Source organism: Ruditapes philippinarum, unplaced genomic scaffold, assembly GCF_026571515.1.
Source record: "Ruditapes philippinarum isolate M1 unplaced genomic scaffold, ASM2657151v2 ctg1455_1_1_1_1, whole genome shotgun sequence".
NCBI classification, from domain to species: domain Eukaryota; kingdom Metazoa; phylum Mollusca; class Bivalvia; order Venerida; family Veneridae; genus Ruditapes; species Ruditapes philippinarum.
In genome coordinates, this window is record NW_026854997.1 from 28458 (window position 1) to 47428 (window position 18971).

An 18971-nucleotide genomic window follows, 5' to 3' on the forward strand; every position below is an offset into this window, starting at 1 on the left:
TGATGCATCACCTTTGTCGTCATCATCGCCTTCGTCGCCTCCATCAACACAACCATCATCATAACTTCGAAATGTAAATTAATATACCCTTATTTTGCTGTGAAGCTATTATAGAAATAATTTTTGAACCATTTGAAAAGGTTATATTTGAAGATGGTGATGATGATATTCAATAATGATAATGAAACTAAATGCAATAATAACAAAAATTCCGTGAGTACCCTTAAAATAGCCGCATGAACGAACTGTTAAATATTATTTGTAATCTCAATAACCTTATCTTATGGTATATATCAACAATATATATACTCTTGCCATATATATATTTGATAGGAAAACTTTATAAAATCAACTATTATTTCACAAGCCAAAACTTGTTCAGTATTTGAAGCATATTACATGATATAATTGTACACACACAAAAGACAATTCAATATTTTACATTTTGTAAATGCTTGCTGTAAGGACATATATATGTATGGACATTATTTAACAAGACTTTAGTCTAGTTAATTGTATTGAATAGTTAAAATTGAAATAATTGCTTAATTTGAAAATGTGAAATTTGATCAGCTGATACCAAAGTAAATGTCCTTCTTCACAATCCCAAGGGAAGATCTTGAAATGAAATATATTTTCACTACAAACTCATAATAATTATTGGATAAATAACAACATGTTTTTCTATATTTTTTTGATAAAAGTGTGACAAATTTTATTCAATATTTTAAGTACTAAATAATTTCTTGATTTATTTTTGTTCGTTTAATGAGTTTTCCCACATCCAACAGCATTACAATTTTTTCTCCACAAATAATTGCAAACTTCTCCACATGCAATTTTTTTAACACTGAACATTGAAATAGTGAATCTTATATATAAAGCTCATTAAGCTCAACTTCACAGCAAAGAAAAAAATAATATAATGTCACTTTAAGCACCGGTCTTGTGGGGTTGTTCAGATATTAGAATCATCATTAAAACCTGTTACCAATGCGATATACACTTCAACGTTTTAAAGCCGTAGCAAAATTACGGCATCTATCCTAGAGAGTAATTGTTGATTGGAAGGTGATACACATACATTCTCCTTCCGTCACATTCTCTTCTCTAACGCGTGGGAGTGCATCAGGGATAAAAATATCTGGTAAAAATATGTTTTAATCTTCGATAAAAAGTAAACATATAAATTTCAACACTGCAATGATTAACAAACATCGCACGCATTAAAGACTATCGAATTTAGAATTTAAATATCCATGTCTATCCAATATTAACAAGCTCGATGATAGATGTACACACATTCTCCCAGGACGTTTTCAGTACATACTCGCCATTTTCTTGCGCAAACAAAATGCGCGTTCTGTGTTCGTATAAATCCCTCATTTGATGATTCATCAACTCTCTATTAATTTCATCCTTTACCATTAATACGATAGGCTTTTCCAACAAGGTTGCTTGATCGAATTCATTTCGGCAATGAACACTTTGGCTGTAATGATCGGTTAAAAGAATCACCACTACAGATGATTTATGAAGAAACCTTGATATTTGCTCTGGAATTGGTTTGCCGATTTCAAAATGTTTGTCTCCTATACAAACAAGGTTATGGTCTTTCCCTACCTTTTGCTTAAGGTTCTCATTTATCTGATTGAAAATATATCTGTTGACAAAATCATCGTCGTTACTGCTGTATGAAAGAAACACGACAAATTTGTTATCGTCAGCCCCCTCTCTAATGAGAGCAATGCGATCCTCCATTTCAAGTTGATATTGTCGTTGTTGTTTGTATCTCCTCATTTTTAATATAATTGCTACCACTAACACTAATGCAAGAACAGATGCACTACATACTACGATTATGATTTTTGCTCTATTACATATCTCTTGTAATTCACCTATGGTGTTATCATTAATAAATACTTCCTTAGAGTCCTTGTTTTCACATTTAATGTCTGAATTATATGCGGAGTTCTTGAGCCAGTTAATAAAAGCAAGTGACCAACATTTAGAACACTGAATTGGATTACCTTGTAGTAGAAATTTAACATTATCAAATGTATTAAACGTGGCAGTATCAATGACTTGTAACCTATTTTTCCTGACATCTAATATCCTGAGTAGCTTCAAGTGTTTTACCTCAAATGACAGTTTAGTTATCAGATTATCTGATAAGTCTATTAATTCAAGTTTTAAATTATATGCGAAAATGTATTTTGGCAGTCCTGTTAATTCATTAAAAGACAAACGTATAGACTGTAGATTGGTTAGATTTTTGAAAATATTTTCGAACAAGTTGTAATCTTCTACCATCATGCTGCTTAGTTTGTTTCTAGAAAGATCAATGTCTGATAATAATCGAAAACTTGAAATGGCTTTCGGGTGGAGATAACGTACATTACATCCCGAGAAATCTAATTTCACAAAAGGACAGCCCGGTATATTGAGTTTTAGATCGATTCTCTCGAAACTGTTGTTACCAATTCTTAGGACTTCTAACTTAAATCTATTGGCTCCAAACACATTCATGGTTACGTTGTCAATGGAATACGTTATCCATTTTGGTAAAACACTTGTCAGATTTAAACTACGGATATTTTGCAGAAAACGTATTGACCTTATCCAATTAAAATTCATGGCTACATTTGCATTTTGTTCAACTATTTTTGATTGTCCGTTTATAGGCATCACTTTAGATGGAAATACTACATAACTGGTATCAATGGATTTGAGATTTGGACATGACCGTTCTGTTCGTAAAAACATCAAAATCATTTACCCTTGCACTTGATATATTGATATATTCCAAGTAAAAACAATGCTTAAAGAAAGATGTCGTATTGATATATTGAATTTGAGTAGAACTTATGTCAAGCATTCTTACTTTTTTGTCGGACACTATTTTGAAAAATCGCTCATCAAAAGTCATACCGGCTCGGTAACTATTAAGAAGAGCTAGGTTTAGACTCTGCAAGTTTGCTACATCATTATTGTCGTCAATCGCATTCAGAACCTCTTCCAAGTATAACCGCCGGCAACCAGTCAAATCTAAATGTTTTAGATTTTTTAGTCCAATTAATGAGTCAGATGCTAATGTTATATTCTCTGCTATTCCTATACGTAACATTTCCAAACTTTTTAATCCGAAGAAACAAAACGAATCGAAAATTCTAACTGTGTCATGTTCTACAAGCCAGTCAGTACTTGCAGAGATTTCCAGGTTTTTTATTTGTCCCCATTTATATGTTGAAAATAATCCTTTCCTCAATTTTCTATCCGATATGTTTCTGAGGTTAACTGACATGGTACCATCTGGAATATCCGCCGGTATATAATTGCAAGTTATTTCAGAATTTCTGCTAATGCAGTGCTCAGACTCTGATGCAAAAATACCATAAACATCAACATAGAAAATACTCAGATTGATATGAGATACTATCAAAATATAAACAAAGTACTTCCAAGGCACATCCATTTTTATATTTACAAATTTAATTTAGTTGATAAACTTGACATTAAGTTTTACATGTTATCGGTCATTAAAGTAAAGCAAGGTGAAAATTTGATGATATATTCCTATCCTGTCACGATAAAGTATATTACCCGAATGACTGCGAACATGTTATAAGTCAATTATGTATACCAAATCTGATTGATCAGGGTCCTTCAAATCAGAAAGATCGCTAATTGATCGTAATCAAAATTCCTTCCTTAGTCAGTCGTGCGAATGACTCGTGGAATAAAACTTTGGTATTATATTTTATTCTATATACACAATGTTTTCGAAAAAGAGCTACATACTGCTAATTGATTTAAGATAATTTTATTAATTGTTGCCGTTCATTTAATAATCAAGCAATTTTTTGAAATCACTAATGTGCTGTCTTTCCTTTCAAGTTGAAGGTTTACTTTAAAATAAAAAAGAATAGTTTATGCACTTGTGTTACATTTTAAATTGTTTATGAAACAGTAACTTATGAATGAAGCATTGGCAGTATCGGAATATTTTATTATATTCTCTTAATTATTCAATCACGTAAAATTACTGCTAGAGTTTTTCTTATATAAAACTGCATGTAGTATTACTATTAGAAAATACAAACATTGTGAATGTATGTACAAATTGTTTAGATTTTAAGCAACATCTAAAAATTAATAAGAACTTAATAATTTGTCGGATTATGTAAAGGATTGATATATTGTAAAGCAATCTTCTCTTTGTTTCATTTGAACATCTTGGTTATGAGAGATTAATGTAAAGTTGTCTTACATTTAGATCACATCATGTATTTGTAACAACTAATACTGATATATAAAATATTAAAATTGATCAATTAAATTAAATTCTAAAGGTAAGTATGTGCCGTTTAAACATCAATATATAATATAGAAACCTAAATTGCACATTGCCTTGAAATGTAAAGTATTATCTAAAATTTTGATAAATACACAAATAAGGTTCTGTAGGTAATGATATTTATATCTATTAGAAGAATTATCTAACATACTTAATACAAAAAAGTAACAATTTCTTCTTTGTGATTGGTCATTTTATAATTTCAACAGTGAAACGGGTATTTTTATATATATTAGTTACACTTCCGCATTTTTATCATTATATATGCCACGATTTTATATATAATCAATCTCTGTAGGAGGTTATGTATTATGAGGTTATTAAACATTATTGAATTCCATTCTGAATTTTATTTCACAAGTGCAAAGCTATAAACCTATATTTTATCGGACGTGGCGCTTGCCGAGTGTGATATAGGATTGGCAGCTGTGTACGAGACCAATAGATCAGTTATGTTCTCAAAAATGTATAATGACCTCTGTATTTTTCTTCTTTTTTTATATATTGACAAAAATTTGTAACTTCAAGAACAATGAGTAATTGGTGTGATTTTCTTCACCCATTACTCTATAGCTAGATGGAGTACGATATGAATTTGATATATTTGTTGAAAATATTCACAATATTTACAATTTGTGCGCATGAATTATCTATTCTGGTATTTTTCAAAAATTATTAACATTGAATCAGACACTGATTGTGTCGACTATTTCCTTTCAGAAAATGGGTGTAATTATTTTATTCAACAACGTTGCTGCATTTGTCTACAGACGCATAATTGAGTTTGGATTTTGCATTCTAAAGGAGGCTGTCACATGATAGCGGATGATAATAAAGTATCCGAACGTGCAAAATAACACACTTACTTGTAGACGCTGATATACGTTAGGCATATGTAATTTTTCGCCGTATACATGTAATGCATGGCGATATACGTCCATGAACGTGTCATTACGCATTGGCTAAAGACAAATGGTTTTAAGATGAAAATATATAAATATAATATATGCTTTTTAATGGATTGCCGCTTGATCTGTTGCCACAATTGTTCAGTTCATGTATGATTTTCGATGCGATGTGTCTGCACAGGTTTAACCTCGGGTTCTGTTCCCCTCGGGTGTAGCAAATAATATGTTCTGATGGATATTATATACTTTCTCATGATTTGTCTTAATGTATACATTGTCGCAACGAATCATTAATCTCAACGTATGTCTTAACTGTAACGTATTATTTGCATTCTTTTATTCTGCCTAAAAAATGAAAGATATTGCTCGAAAAGCTTGTAATAATATCAAAATGCATTTATAACGTGATGTTGAAAGAATGTTCTATTAGTAATGTCAATTCACATGGAATGCCCGCAGACACCGAAATATCACATTAAAACTCATATTATTTATTGCCAGATTGAAGTTTCTCTGAGGAACCTGCATCACTTTTTTTTCAAATTAAAATTTTAAAATTCATAACATTGAATATCTGAATCCATTTGATGCATATATTGTCTCTGTTTTAAATGTTTACATTTGTATTGCTTTTTTGCAATTTTTAAAGATTCTCACAGTCATAACATTACATACAAACATAGCAAGCTGTAAACTTTATCAATACTTTTTACTTCGTTCTCAAACGAAGAACCTTCTTTTAAGGTATAGTACGTCCGGTTGACGGTAATCCAAAAAAAATACTTACTTAAATAAATGAATTCCTACCATTGGAAATAAAGATAAAGATTTCGTAGTCACGGTAAAATGTTGTAATTATTGTTGTTCTCTGTGTACGTAATGAACAGCATCAATTCTCTTTATTTGCAGGACTATTAACAGTTATTGTTCTTAGGTCTAAGTATAATGTTTGAACAGTACCGCAAACGAAAGTTTAATGTATTTTGTATTTTGTCTGTTTTGCAAAGCAAATCTTATAACGGGAAATAACACTCAGTGTGATATGCTCAATATTTAGTTTGGTTATCTCCTTTTAATCAGCCCACGTAAAACTTAAGAATACACACCATTAGGTAATTTTAAACCATCTCCATGACGCCTCTCTATTTCCTAAATTTGCGTAAATTTTCTTTCACAAATTCCTATCAGGTCAGCATATTTATAGCAGTATATATCAATTGTCTTATAATAATTCGCATAAATAGCGAATCAATTCTCAATAAGGCCATATCGGTTTAAAGATTACACATTGAAAAACACTGCTTCTTTTTTATGGTCATTTCCTCTTTTGCCCATGATCTGAACTTTGTCGCATGTGCTTTGCGCCAATATTGATAAAATTGTTTAGATTGATATCCGAGCAGCTCTAGCAATTCTGATAACTCCCGTGTCATTAACAAAGTTTGATTGAAACAAAACAAGAGGAATCCAAATAAAGCATTATAATAAAGCCTTGATGTTTCTAGTTTTGCCATGCACTTTATAATACTTTATTACAAGAAGAGGATACAGTAAAAACAAGTCATTTTTCGTGGACGAGACTAAGTTGTGACGTTAACAATGTTATGTTCGTTCAAATCAAATGGCGTCCATTTGTAATATCTTTTATTTCATTAAATGGAATTTATTTCTTTCTTGCGCAGTTGTTCATATTGTAAAAGTTATATAAGTTCATAGAATTCTACTGCGTTTAAAGACAACTGTTATAATTGTTACCTGTTGCTCCATTTGCTCGTATGGTAATCGAAAACAGATAACGTCTCGTTCCCATTTTCAAACATCGGTCGGTCTTATAATGACAAAGTTGACTGATGAACATTAATGATCATACGTAAGAATATATGGATAATTCTGTTTCGTTTTATGTATATTTCTAAATGTAAAAAATGATTGCAATGCCTGTCTCGTGAGTATCATGAGTACAAATTTAACATAAACATAAACAATAGGACAATGTCAATTTTTATTATTACAGAGTGACATGAAATTCTTTTTTCTTGTTAACCTCTTTTTCGGCAAATGTTTGTTTGTATTCATCAATACGCTAATGATATTTACAATGTTTTGTGTCCATATAACATGGAAAAATATATGATGTGTTCACTCACATTGTAAGGGACGAAAGAGATGCTGTGTTACAGTAACTAAAAGACACTTTGTGTTCTTCATATATTATTTCTGACACGAGCGAGCACCGGAGTATTCATGAAAATATAGTACTGTAATATTACATGTGATATGATATTCAACGGAATAAAACGGAGTTAAATTTGAGCCTGGGAATGTTATTAGAATGTACAAGTACATTTGAAATATCTCTCGTTCATATCGTATTATTAATACAACTTGTTTAAGTATCGGAACATACATAATCTGAGTTGAGTTTAAATATCGAATGGAAATACACTTCCTCATGTGTATAAAGAAGTAATGAGAGAAATGTATTTCCCCTAGATGATCAAAAGATATGAGTTTATTGCAATGTTGACAAAGGGTATTTTTAATATTGAATTGTTTGCATATCATTAGTGTATATAGATAAAGGAAATTTATTGAGTGAAGGTACAATACTGAAGTTAATGAACAAGTTGTATAAAATTATATTATGCGACACTTTGGCTTGCAAAATGTCATTTTATGCAAGTTGTTCAATAAATTAAGTTACATTCTATTAATCACATATCCAAAATAGATCAGTAATGAGTAAATAATACTCATTTCCATGTACGACCTTGCAACACCAATTTTACGGAGTCTCAAAAGTCTAACGGGTATGTGATAAATCAAATATTCATTAAAATGAAAACCGATAATAACTCTATAGTTTTGGTATTTTGTTACCAAATGTTACTACATTTAAGACACATAACTTCAGCGCTGTTTTCTTCTGTTGATTAAACATTATTGATATAAGTTTGACCTTTCTAAAATATTTAAAAAAGATATTCTGATTTAAATGTTTAACTTGGAGTACATGTAAAAATATCCAATTAAGGTTTAGGAAATTTGTCGCAAATAATCGTTTGTTGCTTTGTGGCTAGAAAAACATCAAACGCATTAAATAAAACTAAACAAAGTGTTTACAAAGTATAATCCACGAGACTTATAGATATAATAGCATTTAGAGCATTGACCGACATAATTTTGACATTTCGGCATGCTCTAAATCGTAAACAAGCGTTTAAGTTTTGGAAAAAAAGCTGATATAAGGGTTCAGGGTGTGTCTTCTTTCTAGGACACGACTTGTTTTCCATTCATACTGAATGTCACGGCACAATGTAAAATGTGTAAAATGATATTAGGTAAATAATTGTTTATTATTGTATTGTGACTATGTTAAGCTTTAAAAAACTGCATGTTTTTATTATTCATTTTATAAATAAATAAATATTTTGTATGAAACCAGATATTTATGATAAATCATAATCATAAAGAACTACAATACGTCCATATATAAGCGTGTAAGTCAAACGCAATACAAAATTGATATATCCTAACAAAAACAATTTTAAGTAAAGAATTTAAGCCGCTGGATAGTTTTTATATAAAATGTATAAAGCTTCTTTTCAAAACTTAATTTTACCAAGGTACATGTACTGCAGGGAAATTTTGAAATAAAATTAAAATTGTGCAATTTAAAAATATGATGAAAATGAGAACATTTATTGCGCCATGGTTTAAAATTCCGTACATGTACTGGTATATAACGCAACTATTGGTAATAGTTTATGCATGTATACAATATGGTAAAATAGTGTAAAATAGTGTGTCCACTTTTGAATGGCATTGGTATTAAATGTGATGAAATTTATAACCACAAGTAGGTTAACTAGTAATTGATAAAGGCCATCTTTTAGTACATCCACATTTTTCCTGTAAGTAATTTTTGTGTATATATTTAACACGGAATGTCGGGTCAAACAATTCCCTTTGGATACTTGAAATCATGCTTTATAACGATACCCAAACTGTTTCTCCTAGTTTACATTACACAAAGTCATATAAATGCATTTGACAAATTAAAAGCATGTCAAAAAGATAACCATTTTAAACAAAATATCAAAATTGTTATATTCGTAAATTAATGAATGAGAATTTAAATTATTTTAGTTCGTTTCCATTCATAAAATGTCAAATCCATGGAATTAAACAAATAAATGGCAATGTCAAGATACAAGAAAATGATAAGATTTCAAGTAAATTTCCTCGTAAAATTCCATGTAAACTGACTAAGTGAAATGACATTTGAATTACAACGAAACTTTTTAACACACATTTGATCAGTCCCATTTCATTTTTACCTCAAATATGAGTACATATAAAATGATGTTACAGTACATGTATAACTCAAAGATTTAAATCCCGATTAAAAAATATTCAAATTCAACAATACGCTCAAATGTTACACATTTACATAAAAACAAATATTACACACTTTGCATCAATAATAATGACAAAAATAAAAATGAAAGATTCAACTGGACAGAACTGTAATGTGATTTCAAAACAAAAAATCTGACTTGAACATCAAGTCTGAACTACAACTTTTATATTAAAAATATGCAGAAAAAAAGAAAAATGTTAATCTGAAATATTTAAATAGTGCTTTAAATGTCAAGCCGCCCGGGAGTCAACTGTATAAATTATTTTAAATAATTAGTATATATACATTTAACACGGAATGTTGGCTAAAACATCTTCTTTGATACTTGAAATCGTGCTTTTTTATTGCTATAACTAATGACACCTACACTGTTTCTCCTTAATAGTGATTTAAATTTTATATGGCCGAATGTTTAATGCGTCGGACTAGTTATCTAAGGACTGCTGACAACATGTCTTCAAACCCCTTCAGGGACAAGTCGTTGTTTACGTTAGCAAGAAACTTAACACTCACAGCTTAGTACTAGTTTGTTCCAGGAACATATTCAAAAGTGTTTCAATAAGCTGATGGCTTCCAACACGATCAAACTAAAATAAATTAGTATGAACTAAAACAAAATGCAAATCGTTACTATATATATAAGAAAATACGATTTTTGGAAATATTAAAAGAGGTGCATACTGTTATGACTCTAAATAGTACAATAGCTCAATGTTTCAAGAATAAAATAAAGTATCACAGGATTAAGTTTGCATTGATTTTTTTTAAATACAACTGTATACCAAACAAATAAACATAAAAGAAGTTTTTATTTAAGTTCATGTACTAAAATTTGCTGTACTTTCTAAACTGTGATAATTGGTAAAACAGCAATACCAGACTAAAGATGGACGTATTTCCTGACACAAATAAAAAAATAAAATCATAACAAAATGGACAGAAAAGTACATTTATAAGATTTAGCAAAGAATTCGAATAAATTATTAATCACTTTGTCCACATTGTAATAATAATACGAAAGATATTATATGTAAATGATGATGAAATTTGTGAGAGCGATTCATTGTCAACCAAATGTGGATGAAAATTATTTCAAAATTACAGAAAAAAATGATAAAAAAAGTTAAAACAAATATCATCAATACAAAAATAACAACCAATTAAATACTTTTATGATACTTTTGGCTCAATATAACATTTAATTTTACGCTAACCAGTGAGCTATTTGGTTTAGTCGAGTGATAAAATCACCCACAGTATATCACCAACAGTGTGGGTGATATAGTTTTGCCGGACGTTTTAATTTTTATAATTACGTAAATTTGTAAATATTCGTAAAAGTTAACTTGCTTCTAGTTCTAAATGTCATATTTTTCGATTCAAATATCATAATATCTCTAAAATTGATAAAAGTTATTCCGCAAAAAGTGACTTCAAATATAAATTACAATGTACTTAAAAAATTGTTTGCGCGAGTCCGTTTAACGTCTGACGTCATCTTTTTACCATAACTCACTGAAAACAGTCAACAATTACGCTTATTCTACTTATAAGGCATATCATTAACATCATTATGTGTAAGTTTATGTTAATATTCTATATATCGCAAACCAAAGAAAGAAAAAAGATACATTTTAATTCCTGCTATTTTCGCAAAATACTCACATCTTAGTGCGATATCCAACATATTCGCTCAAGATTAACAAATATATACACAATACATTTTTTTTCAATTTATGTTATAACAGTTGAATACAAAATGATAGAAACAAATAACATAAATACAACTTACATTTAATTAAATTATGATATGATTACCTTACCAGTGAAAAAAAACCGGCTTCTGCTAAGGCTTCGGGTTTCACGATATTAATGAAATTCTGAATCACTTCTCTCATTGTGTTCTTGGTGATGATTTCTTCTATTTTCTGGACCATCAATAGGACCTCCACATGCGCCTTCTGTGTCGTTTTGTTGCACTTCGTTAACATAATTCCTCTCTTCTTGAAGTATAACAGTTTAAGATAAAAATTGAGTCACAAAAAAAGAAAGACTGTTCACAATTTACTTATTTCAATTAGTGGTAAACTGTTAATAAATTCAAATGTCAAATATTCAAATAACAGTACTGTAAAAAAAACATCAACACATGTATATGAGTCAGTCCTAAATATCCTATAGCTATATCTTATATAGACTTCACATAAATTATTCCTGCGACTGCCGTTTAATTTCTATTCAAAATTCGGAAACGTAAGTATAAAGTTTGGTCGAGTCAGTGACCGTATTAATGTGAAACAAAAAATAAATGAAAACTGTATGAAATAAATCGTTTTCTGGCCTATGTATACCAAATTTGAGAAAACAAAAACAAAAAAGGTTCTAAAAATGTTCAACTGTACTTTTTGTTTGGTGGACTATGTTCGAAGTACAAAAATTTATCATGAGTTCGGAAACGATCATTTCCATACACAAAGTACGATGTCAAACAACCAAACGTCTGAACATCAACAATTCTTAGCTTAAGTTCTATGAAAGTTTACATAACAATATGATAAATCTATACATATAATGTTGAGAAAAGTGACAAGTACCATGGAATGGCTATAAGTTTGTTGCTTTTGATGAAACATAACTTTGAAACAGTTTGTTTAATAAGTTTCGGCAGCAATTGCTATTGACCACGAAAATTATACAACTCATAATGCATTAGCGACCAACAAATACACCTGTGTAAAATTACAATAAATGCAACTTTCTAGTTAAATGTACGCTGTGTACAAGAAAATATGCAGACAATTTATGAAACAAATCATTAATCTTTATAATATAATTCTGACATTATTTATGGTTGTCGGTCTCTCAAATTAACAAAAAAAGCGTTTACCGGTACATGCAAAATGTATACAATGCCGGTAAATATGTACGATCTGAGTATATACGTGAGATTATATCAATATTATTCTATTTAATTCGATCATTAGCTGGACGGATATAATATTCTATTTATCACATATCCAAATAAGATCTGTAAAGAGTAAAACATAAACATTTCCAAATGTGTATAGTGCAACGCTATTATTAAGAAGTCTTTAGCTAGTATGTTTGTATACCGAAATGACGTCACGTCAAAGAATATACACGGCCGTCCGATAAACGGATTTTTTGCAAAAGCCGCACGGCTATGTGGTAAATGAATTATTCATTAAAAATGAAAACCGATGATAACTTTGTAGTGTTTGGTATTTTGTTATTGTTTCCAAAAGTTACTAATTGGCTTTGTAGACAATCTTGTGCTTCTTTTGCTGTTTGGCAATTGTTATAATTGCAGTTATTTAGTATTTTGTATGGAAGTCAAAATACTCTTCTTTATTTTACTACCTTTACGACACATAAATTCAGTGCTATTTTCTTCAATTATGCTCTCAATCCACTATTAAAAACAAAATATCCACCCAAAGAATCGAGTGTAGCTGATAGAAATACGCATTAAATAAAAGAAAACATTCAAGATGTTTACAAATATACCTCTCGAGACTGACTTTCACGTAGATACAGCATTTAGGACATTGACCGACTTTATTTTATTATTTCATAACAAAGATAGGCGTGCTGTTAATCGTAAACAATCTTAAAAGTTTTGAAAAAACAAACTGTTTTTAATTCAACGTACCCAAGTTGTATACAATATATTGCCTTGATTTTACACCACTACAATGTATTTCCTATCTATACTTACTGCCACGACCCAATGCAAAATAACAGTAGGTAAATACGTGTTCATATTGCATTGTGATATGTTAATCTTGAAAACTGAATATGTTTGTATTATTCATTTGATAAACAAATAATTATTCTGTATGTGAACCAGTAATTATGATAATTCAGAATCATAAAGAACAACAATGCACCTATATATAAGCATATAAGACAAACCCAATACAAAATTGATTTAATAACAAAAACAATTTTGACTACTGTATAGCAGGAAAGTTTATAAAAAACGTAAAGTGTCTTTATTTAACCAAGGTACTGCAGAAAAAATTCGAATTCAAATTAAAGAAAACTGTTGTGCAATTTAAAAAAGTGACGAAAATAGGAACATTTATTACGCCAAGGTTAAAACGTCAAGTACAAATATAAGTACAAGTACTAGTAGATAAAAATAGCTTATACATGCGTATGATAAAATATTGTGAAATAATGTGTTGAATTGAATGACATTGATATTAAATGTTATTTAATACATTACAACAAGTAAGCATAAATAGTAGAAAACTGTTGTAAAAATTTAACACGGAATGTCGGTTTAAACGATTTCTTTTGTTACTTAAAACCGGGCTTTATTATTGCTTTAACTAACGGCACCCGAACTTTTTTTACTAAATGTAAATGGTCGAGTGGTCAACACGTCGGACTAGTTATCTAAGGCTGGCCGCGTGGGTTCAAACCCCGTCAAGCCGTTATTTCCGTGAGAAAGAAACTTTACACTCATAGCTTAGCGTCATCTTTTTTATGTGTTTTGTTTACCGTACTTCACTGAAAACAGTCTTAAATTACGCTTATTCTACTGATAAGGCATATCATTAACAGCATTTTGTGTAAGTTTACGTAAATATTCTATATATCGCACACGAAAGAAAGAAAACAGATACATTTTCATTCGCGCTATGTTCTCATGAAAATATTGCAAAATACATCTTAGTGTGATATCCAAGATATTCGCTCAAGATAAACAAAAATACGCAATACATTTTCAATTTATGTTATAACAGTTGTATACAAAATGATAGAAACAAATAACATAAATACAACTTACATTTAATTAAATTATGATATGATACATTTGGCACAATATAATATTTATAAATTCAGGCTGCTGCTACAGCATGTTGCGTCGTAATTGTATGCTTCATGTTTTTAGGCGGGGTATGCCCGTACAGTCCCTTGAATTATTTTCCGGCACACTGCACATTTTCTCAGCACTTTCGCACAATCAACGCAAGCTACTAAATGTCCACATGGAAGGAAAACTGTATTTGCATCTTTATCCATACAAACTTTACACATCATTTGTTCTTTCAATAACCGATTTTCTTCTTTCAATGACTGTCTCTCTGGAATGATATAATAAAAGTCATATTGAGTTGGTATGTATAATTATTGAAGTTACATCGTTAATGTTGTCTGAACCAAGAATTCAGTATCTATGTTGCATTTTGTATCTATATGGTATTTGGAAAGTTTATAATATATTATTCAGGAAAAGTTAAAAAAAATAGTTAGACAAAATATACCTTCAATGTCTTCTGCTTCCACTGCAGTATGACCATTTGTGTTATTGGAGGTATTTGATTCGCTCGAGAATGGTACATCTTCCTCGGTACTTCGTGTGTTATTTTGATCATCTTCTGCTGCCAATGTAAGTGAACTAGTGACGTCAGCGTTTATATGACAATTGTCTAGGAGATACTCTAGAAGAGTTTGCGCCTTGAGAACACCTGATTGACCTGATATAATGAAATTAATACATGAATTGATGGAATAAGAATTGTACTTCGAATCAACAGTTTTATATAATTTACTGACAACTCTTTTTTTATTCTCTATATCAAACAGTTTAGATTAAATAAACATAAACATAGAATGATATAAAATATGTATTACCTACTACAAGCCTAGTATGCCGGATAGCGTCTTCAATCTGTGTTTGACTGTATCCCATTTTAAATACACGTTTGGCTGCAATACTGTTAAGATCTACAATTTCATGATCTTCTACAATTGTTGTTCGATGAGAATCTAAATCTCTCAATTGCTAAAATTATAAAAATATTTAATTGTTTCACCTCGTCAACAGTTTTTACAATAGTTATCAGGTGATTGCCGTTCTGTAACTAAAAAGGGGAAATACATGTATCTTTTTAGAATTTAAAGAAAACTAGTTATAATTCATTGTTTTATTCATTTTGTATTTTTGTAAAAACCTTTTTAAAAAGTACCTACAAATACTTACAAAATTATTCTGTGTTGGAAATGTCATACTTGACATTTGGCACAAATTAACAAAATCTTCTCCTTTGCATTGTTTTAAGTATGCGCATGCCCGGAACCATCTCGCGTGCTCAATCCAAGGATTGTCTCCGTACGCCCAGTTCTTCATTCCACCGCCACAGAAAAAGCATCTCACCAGATCTTGCATTTCTAATATATATTATAAATGATTTTATAAATATATTATTGAAGACAAAACTATCTTTTGCATATTATAAGGTTTAAATATTGCATTAGTACTTGCTACCTAGCATTTAATACAGATAAGACATTTTGGAATCAACGAGGGAATGTTGATAAGCAGTCCGTAAGACAACTCATTAATGAATTTTACTTTGATAAAAGCTGATAACAGTTGAAAAAGTAATCTAAAAATCTTGAACATTGTATCTTGAATAAAAATAGTGAATTATGGTTATTAGTATTGATTTATAATCATGGAATGCTTTTAAGAAAGGATTCTTACTATACATAAATAGCATTGCTTCATTTAAAAAAAAACATTTAAATACAACAAGTGTGTATGAAGACATCCTAAAATAATGTAGAAATATACAAAATAAAAGAATAAAGTTTAAACCTTACCAGTAAAGAAAAATCCGGCTTCTGCTAAGGCTTCGGGTTTCACGATATTACTAAAAGACCAGGCAGAAAATGATAACAGTCGTTCGCTTCTGATAGCATATTCTGGGCGTTTTGGTTGCTCATTTGGTATACCTGGAAAATACTGAATCTCTTCTGTTATATCATTGTCACACGTTATGTGAACATTTCCATTTTCAAGAACGGAATGATGCTGATTATTTACGCGTGTAATTTTGTGTGAAATTTGTTCTGTTTCTTTGTTACAACGCATGCTATCGTTGGTTTGTTTCCCACTTTTCTCATGTGTTCTTGGTTAGGATTTCTTCTATTTTCTGGACCATTATTAGGACCTCCACAAGCACCTTCTGTGTCGTTGCGTTTCACTTCGTTTACTCCATGTATTGGAACATTTTCCGTGTCTTCACCTCTTATGAACTTACAATGTGGTGACAGTCGTTTATGTAATTCTGACACAGTTTCGTTCTCGGTCCAGTGCTCATTTTTTAATCCACAACAGAAACAAATCACCTCTACTCCTTTCCCTGTAGAGTAAAACCCTGTCTGAGCAAGTCGAAGAGTTGAGACTGGACACTGTTTTGGAAATGTCTGAAAAGATTCTAATCTAGCCCATTCATATACCATGTGCTTACTGTTTTTGTCAATTTTTTTGTCTATTCCATTGACATATTTTTTCAATGAAAAGTGATAGACATCTATTTTCAGATTTTGTTTACACAATAATTCAAATACAAAGTCATATGAACTTTTTTCTTGTTCTTTAATATCATGAGTCGAAAAGTATGACTTTTTATATGAAAGGAGTACATAGGCTACTATGAAAACTGCTAAGAAACTTTCAGGTGCCATACCCAAGCTGTTACAACAGAAACGACTTGCAAATTTTCTGCTGCATATTTTGCCATATGAGATATTTTCTGATAAATTTACTTTTAAATTATTCAAGCATCGCTGTTTGCTGAATATATTTTGAAAAGTTTGAGAAATAACGATATAAACACTTTTATGACTTTTAGTATTTTTTTCTGTAAAGTTTTCGCTTGAAGTTTGGAACAAGAATAAACTGGTGTTTTCTTTTTCACATTGTGATATTCCTGTTTTACCGTTACATCGATGAACGGAGATTAACCATAGGATATTCGATTGTTTTTTTGATGCGTAAGAAATATATGAATAAGATTCAGGTGCGATGACATTCTTTTCTTCATATGGGTTTTCCAAAAAGCCGCAAAAGTTGAACACGATCAACCATATCCACATTGAAGTAAACGGTCGTCTGCTGCGGACACCCTTGTCTTCAGGAATCATTCCTATTTTAACTTTATCTGAAAGAAAAATAGCTGTTGGTTAAATCTATTATATATCTTAAATTATATCTAATAAATCATATAATCATAATCTTCTGCCCGCGTGTTTACAACGATACCTAAGAGACAAATAGACTACGAGTACAATGTAGATTTACTGATTAAAACAATATGCTGACATAGCATTTTATTACATTTGAATTTTATTGAGACACGAAATTTTAAAAAAAGGATGTGATGTTACACACTTTTTTAATTTTTGATACGGAAATAATTTTAGTTCGATTTTGTCGGTAGCTACAGGTTTAAGAATATATCCAGTTATATCATTTACCTTTTATGTGAAATAAAATCTATTTTTATACAATACGAAGAACGTAAAAACCAATTTAAACATTGTATTTCATTTCATTGCGAAAGTCATATTTACAATAATTGATCACTACAGAAATACAGAAATTTATATTAAACCTTAGTCATTTAGTGTTTTAATATTATTATAAAACCAGAGGTTGATTTTGTATATATTGGATAATATTGTGTATAATGGTAAGGGTCAACATGTTTTGCTGATATTTGAACTGACAAATTTTTTAAATTTCACATGGTTTTGTAAATGGGATTTGGAAAAAAAGCAACATGAAAGGCATTATGTTGGTTTTGTCATGGCGCGGCTCATATGTTGTTTACATGCAAAACGCACGCTCTGGAAAATACGCACGCACTTTACAGGCTAAACGAACGAAAGTTATACGCACACTTTAACAAATAAAATACGCAGACGCACGGACAGCGATTAACGCTAAACGATCAACAAAATAAAATTGTTTTTACTTGGTATGGCATAGAAAATAGAGTCATTAAACATAGTTAATAATAACAATTCCCGTATTCCCGTATCTATAAAAAGTGCTTCTCGGTTATGTTTTTTTTTTTTTTTTTTTTTTTTGTCAATTTTAAATGCACACTGAGTTCGTACTGTCTGTCTTACTCTTTTAAATAAATGGGAAGTGTGCATTGTCTTTAAAGACTGTGTTTAATGCAAACTTTATATTGGATAAATCTAACAAATACACTACAGTTTACAAATAAATGTTTCAAGTGTTAAGCTATATCTGGACTAGATTTAAAGGTTTAATAAACATCCTGTTTTATTAATGGTTTTCCTGTTTAACAATGATCATTTTGTATTTTTTGTCATATTTTGATTCGATTACAATCCAAAAGACCGTTCCACTACAATTACAATGTATGTAAACAATTATGATTGGGCTGGCTATTCATTGGTATACCACCTTAACCAAACATAGTGTAAACTT

General features: G+C 30.2%; 2 protein-coding genes across 2 annotated transcripts; both read right to left on the minus strand.

Annotated features, from left to right (window-relative positions):
- Window positions 1-1263: 1263 nt before the first annotated feature.
- LOC132741743 (toll-like receptor 2 type-1) lies at window positions 1264-3475 on the minus strand. The gene is made up of 2 exons (XM_060730001.1): window positions 2932-3475; window positions 1264-2750 (listed from the first exon to the last, which is right to left on the minus strand). Exons 1-2 carry the CDS (start codon window positions 3473-3475, stop codon window positions 1264-1266), a joined length of 2031 nt encoding a protein of 676 aa, XP_060585984.1.
- Window positions 3476-14499: 11024 nt separating this feature from the next.
- On the minus strand, window positions 14500-16614 carry LOC132741747 (baculoviral IAP repeat-containing protein 3-like). The gene is made up of 5 exons (XM_060730005.1): window positions 16328-16614; window positions 15705-15892; window positions 15356-15506; window positions 14986-15198; window positions 14500-14805 (listed from the first exon to the last, which is right to left on the minus strand). The coding sequence occupies exons 1-5, from the start codon at window positions 16596-16598 to the stop codon at window positions 14609-14611; spliced, it is 1020 nt and encodes a 339-aa protein (XP_060585988.1). The 5' UTR covers window positions 16599-16614; the 3' UTR covers window positions 14500-14608.
- Between the last annotated feature and the right edge of the window lie 2357 nt (window positions 16615-18971).

Bases quoted from the DNA above. Each gene is read 5' to 3' on its own strand.
- LOC132741743 (XM_060730001.1), bottom strand. From the start codon at position 3,475: ATGGATGTGCCTTGGAAGTACTTTGTTTATATTTTGATAGTATCTCAT. The intron at 2,751-2,931 runs GTATGACTTTTG...TTTTACGAACAG, and splicing joins TCTTAATAGTTACCGAGCCG to AACGGTCATGTCCAAATCTC.
- LOC132741747 (XM_060730005.1), bottom strand. From the start codon at position 16,598: ATGCGTTGTAACAAAGAAACAGAACAAATTTCACACAAAATTACACGC. The intron at 15,199-15,355 runs GTAATACATATT...TCATTATATCAG, and splicing joins GCATACTAGGCTTGTAGTAG to GTCAATCAGGTGTTCTCAAG. The intron at 14,806-14,985 runs GTATATTTTGTC...ATATCATTCCAG, and splicing joins GGAAGCAGAAGACATTGAAG to AGAGACAGTCATTGAAAGAA.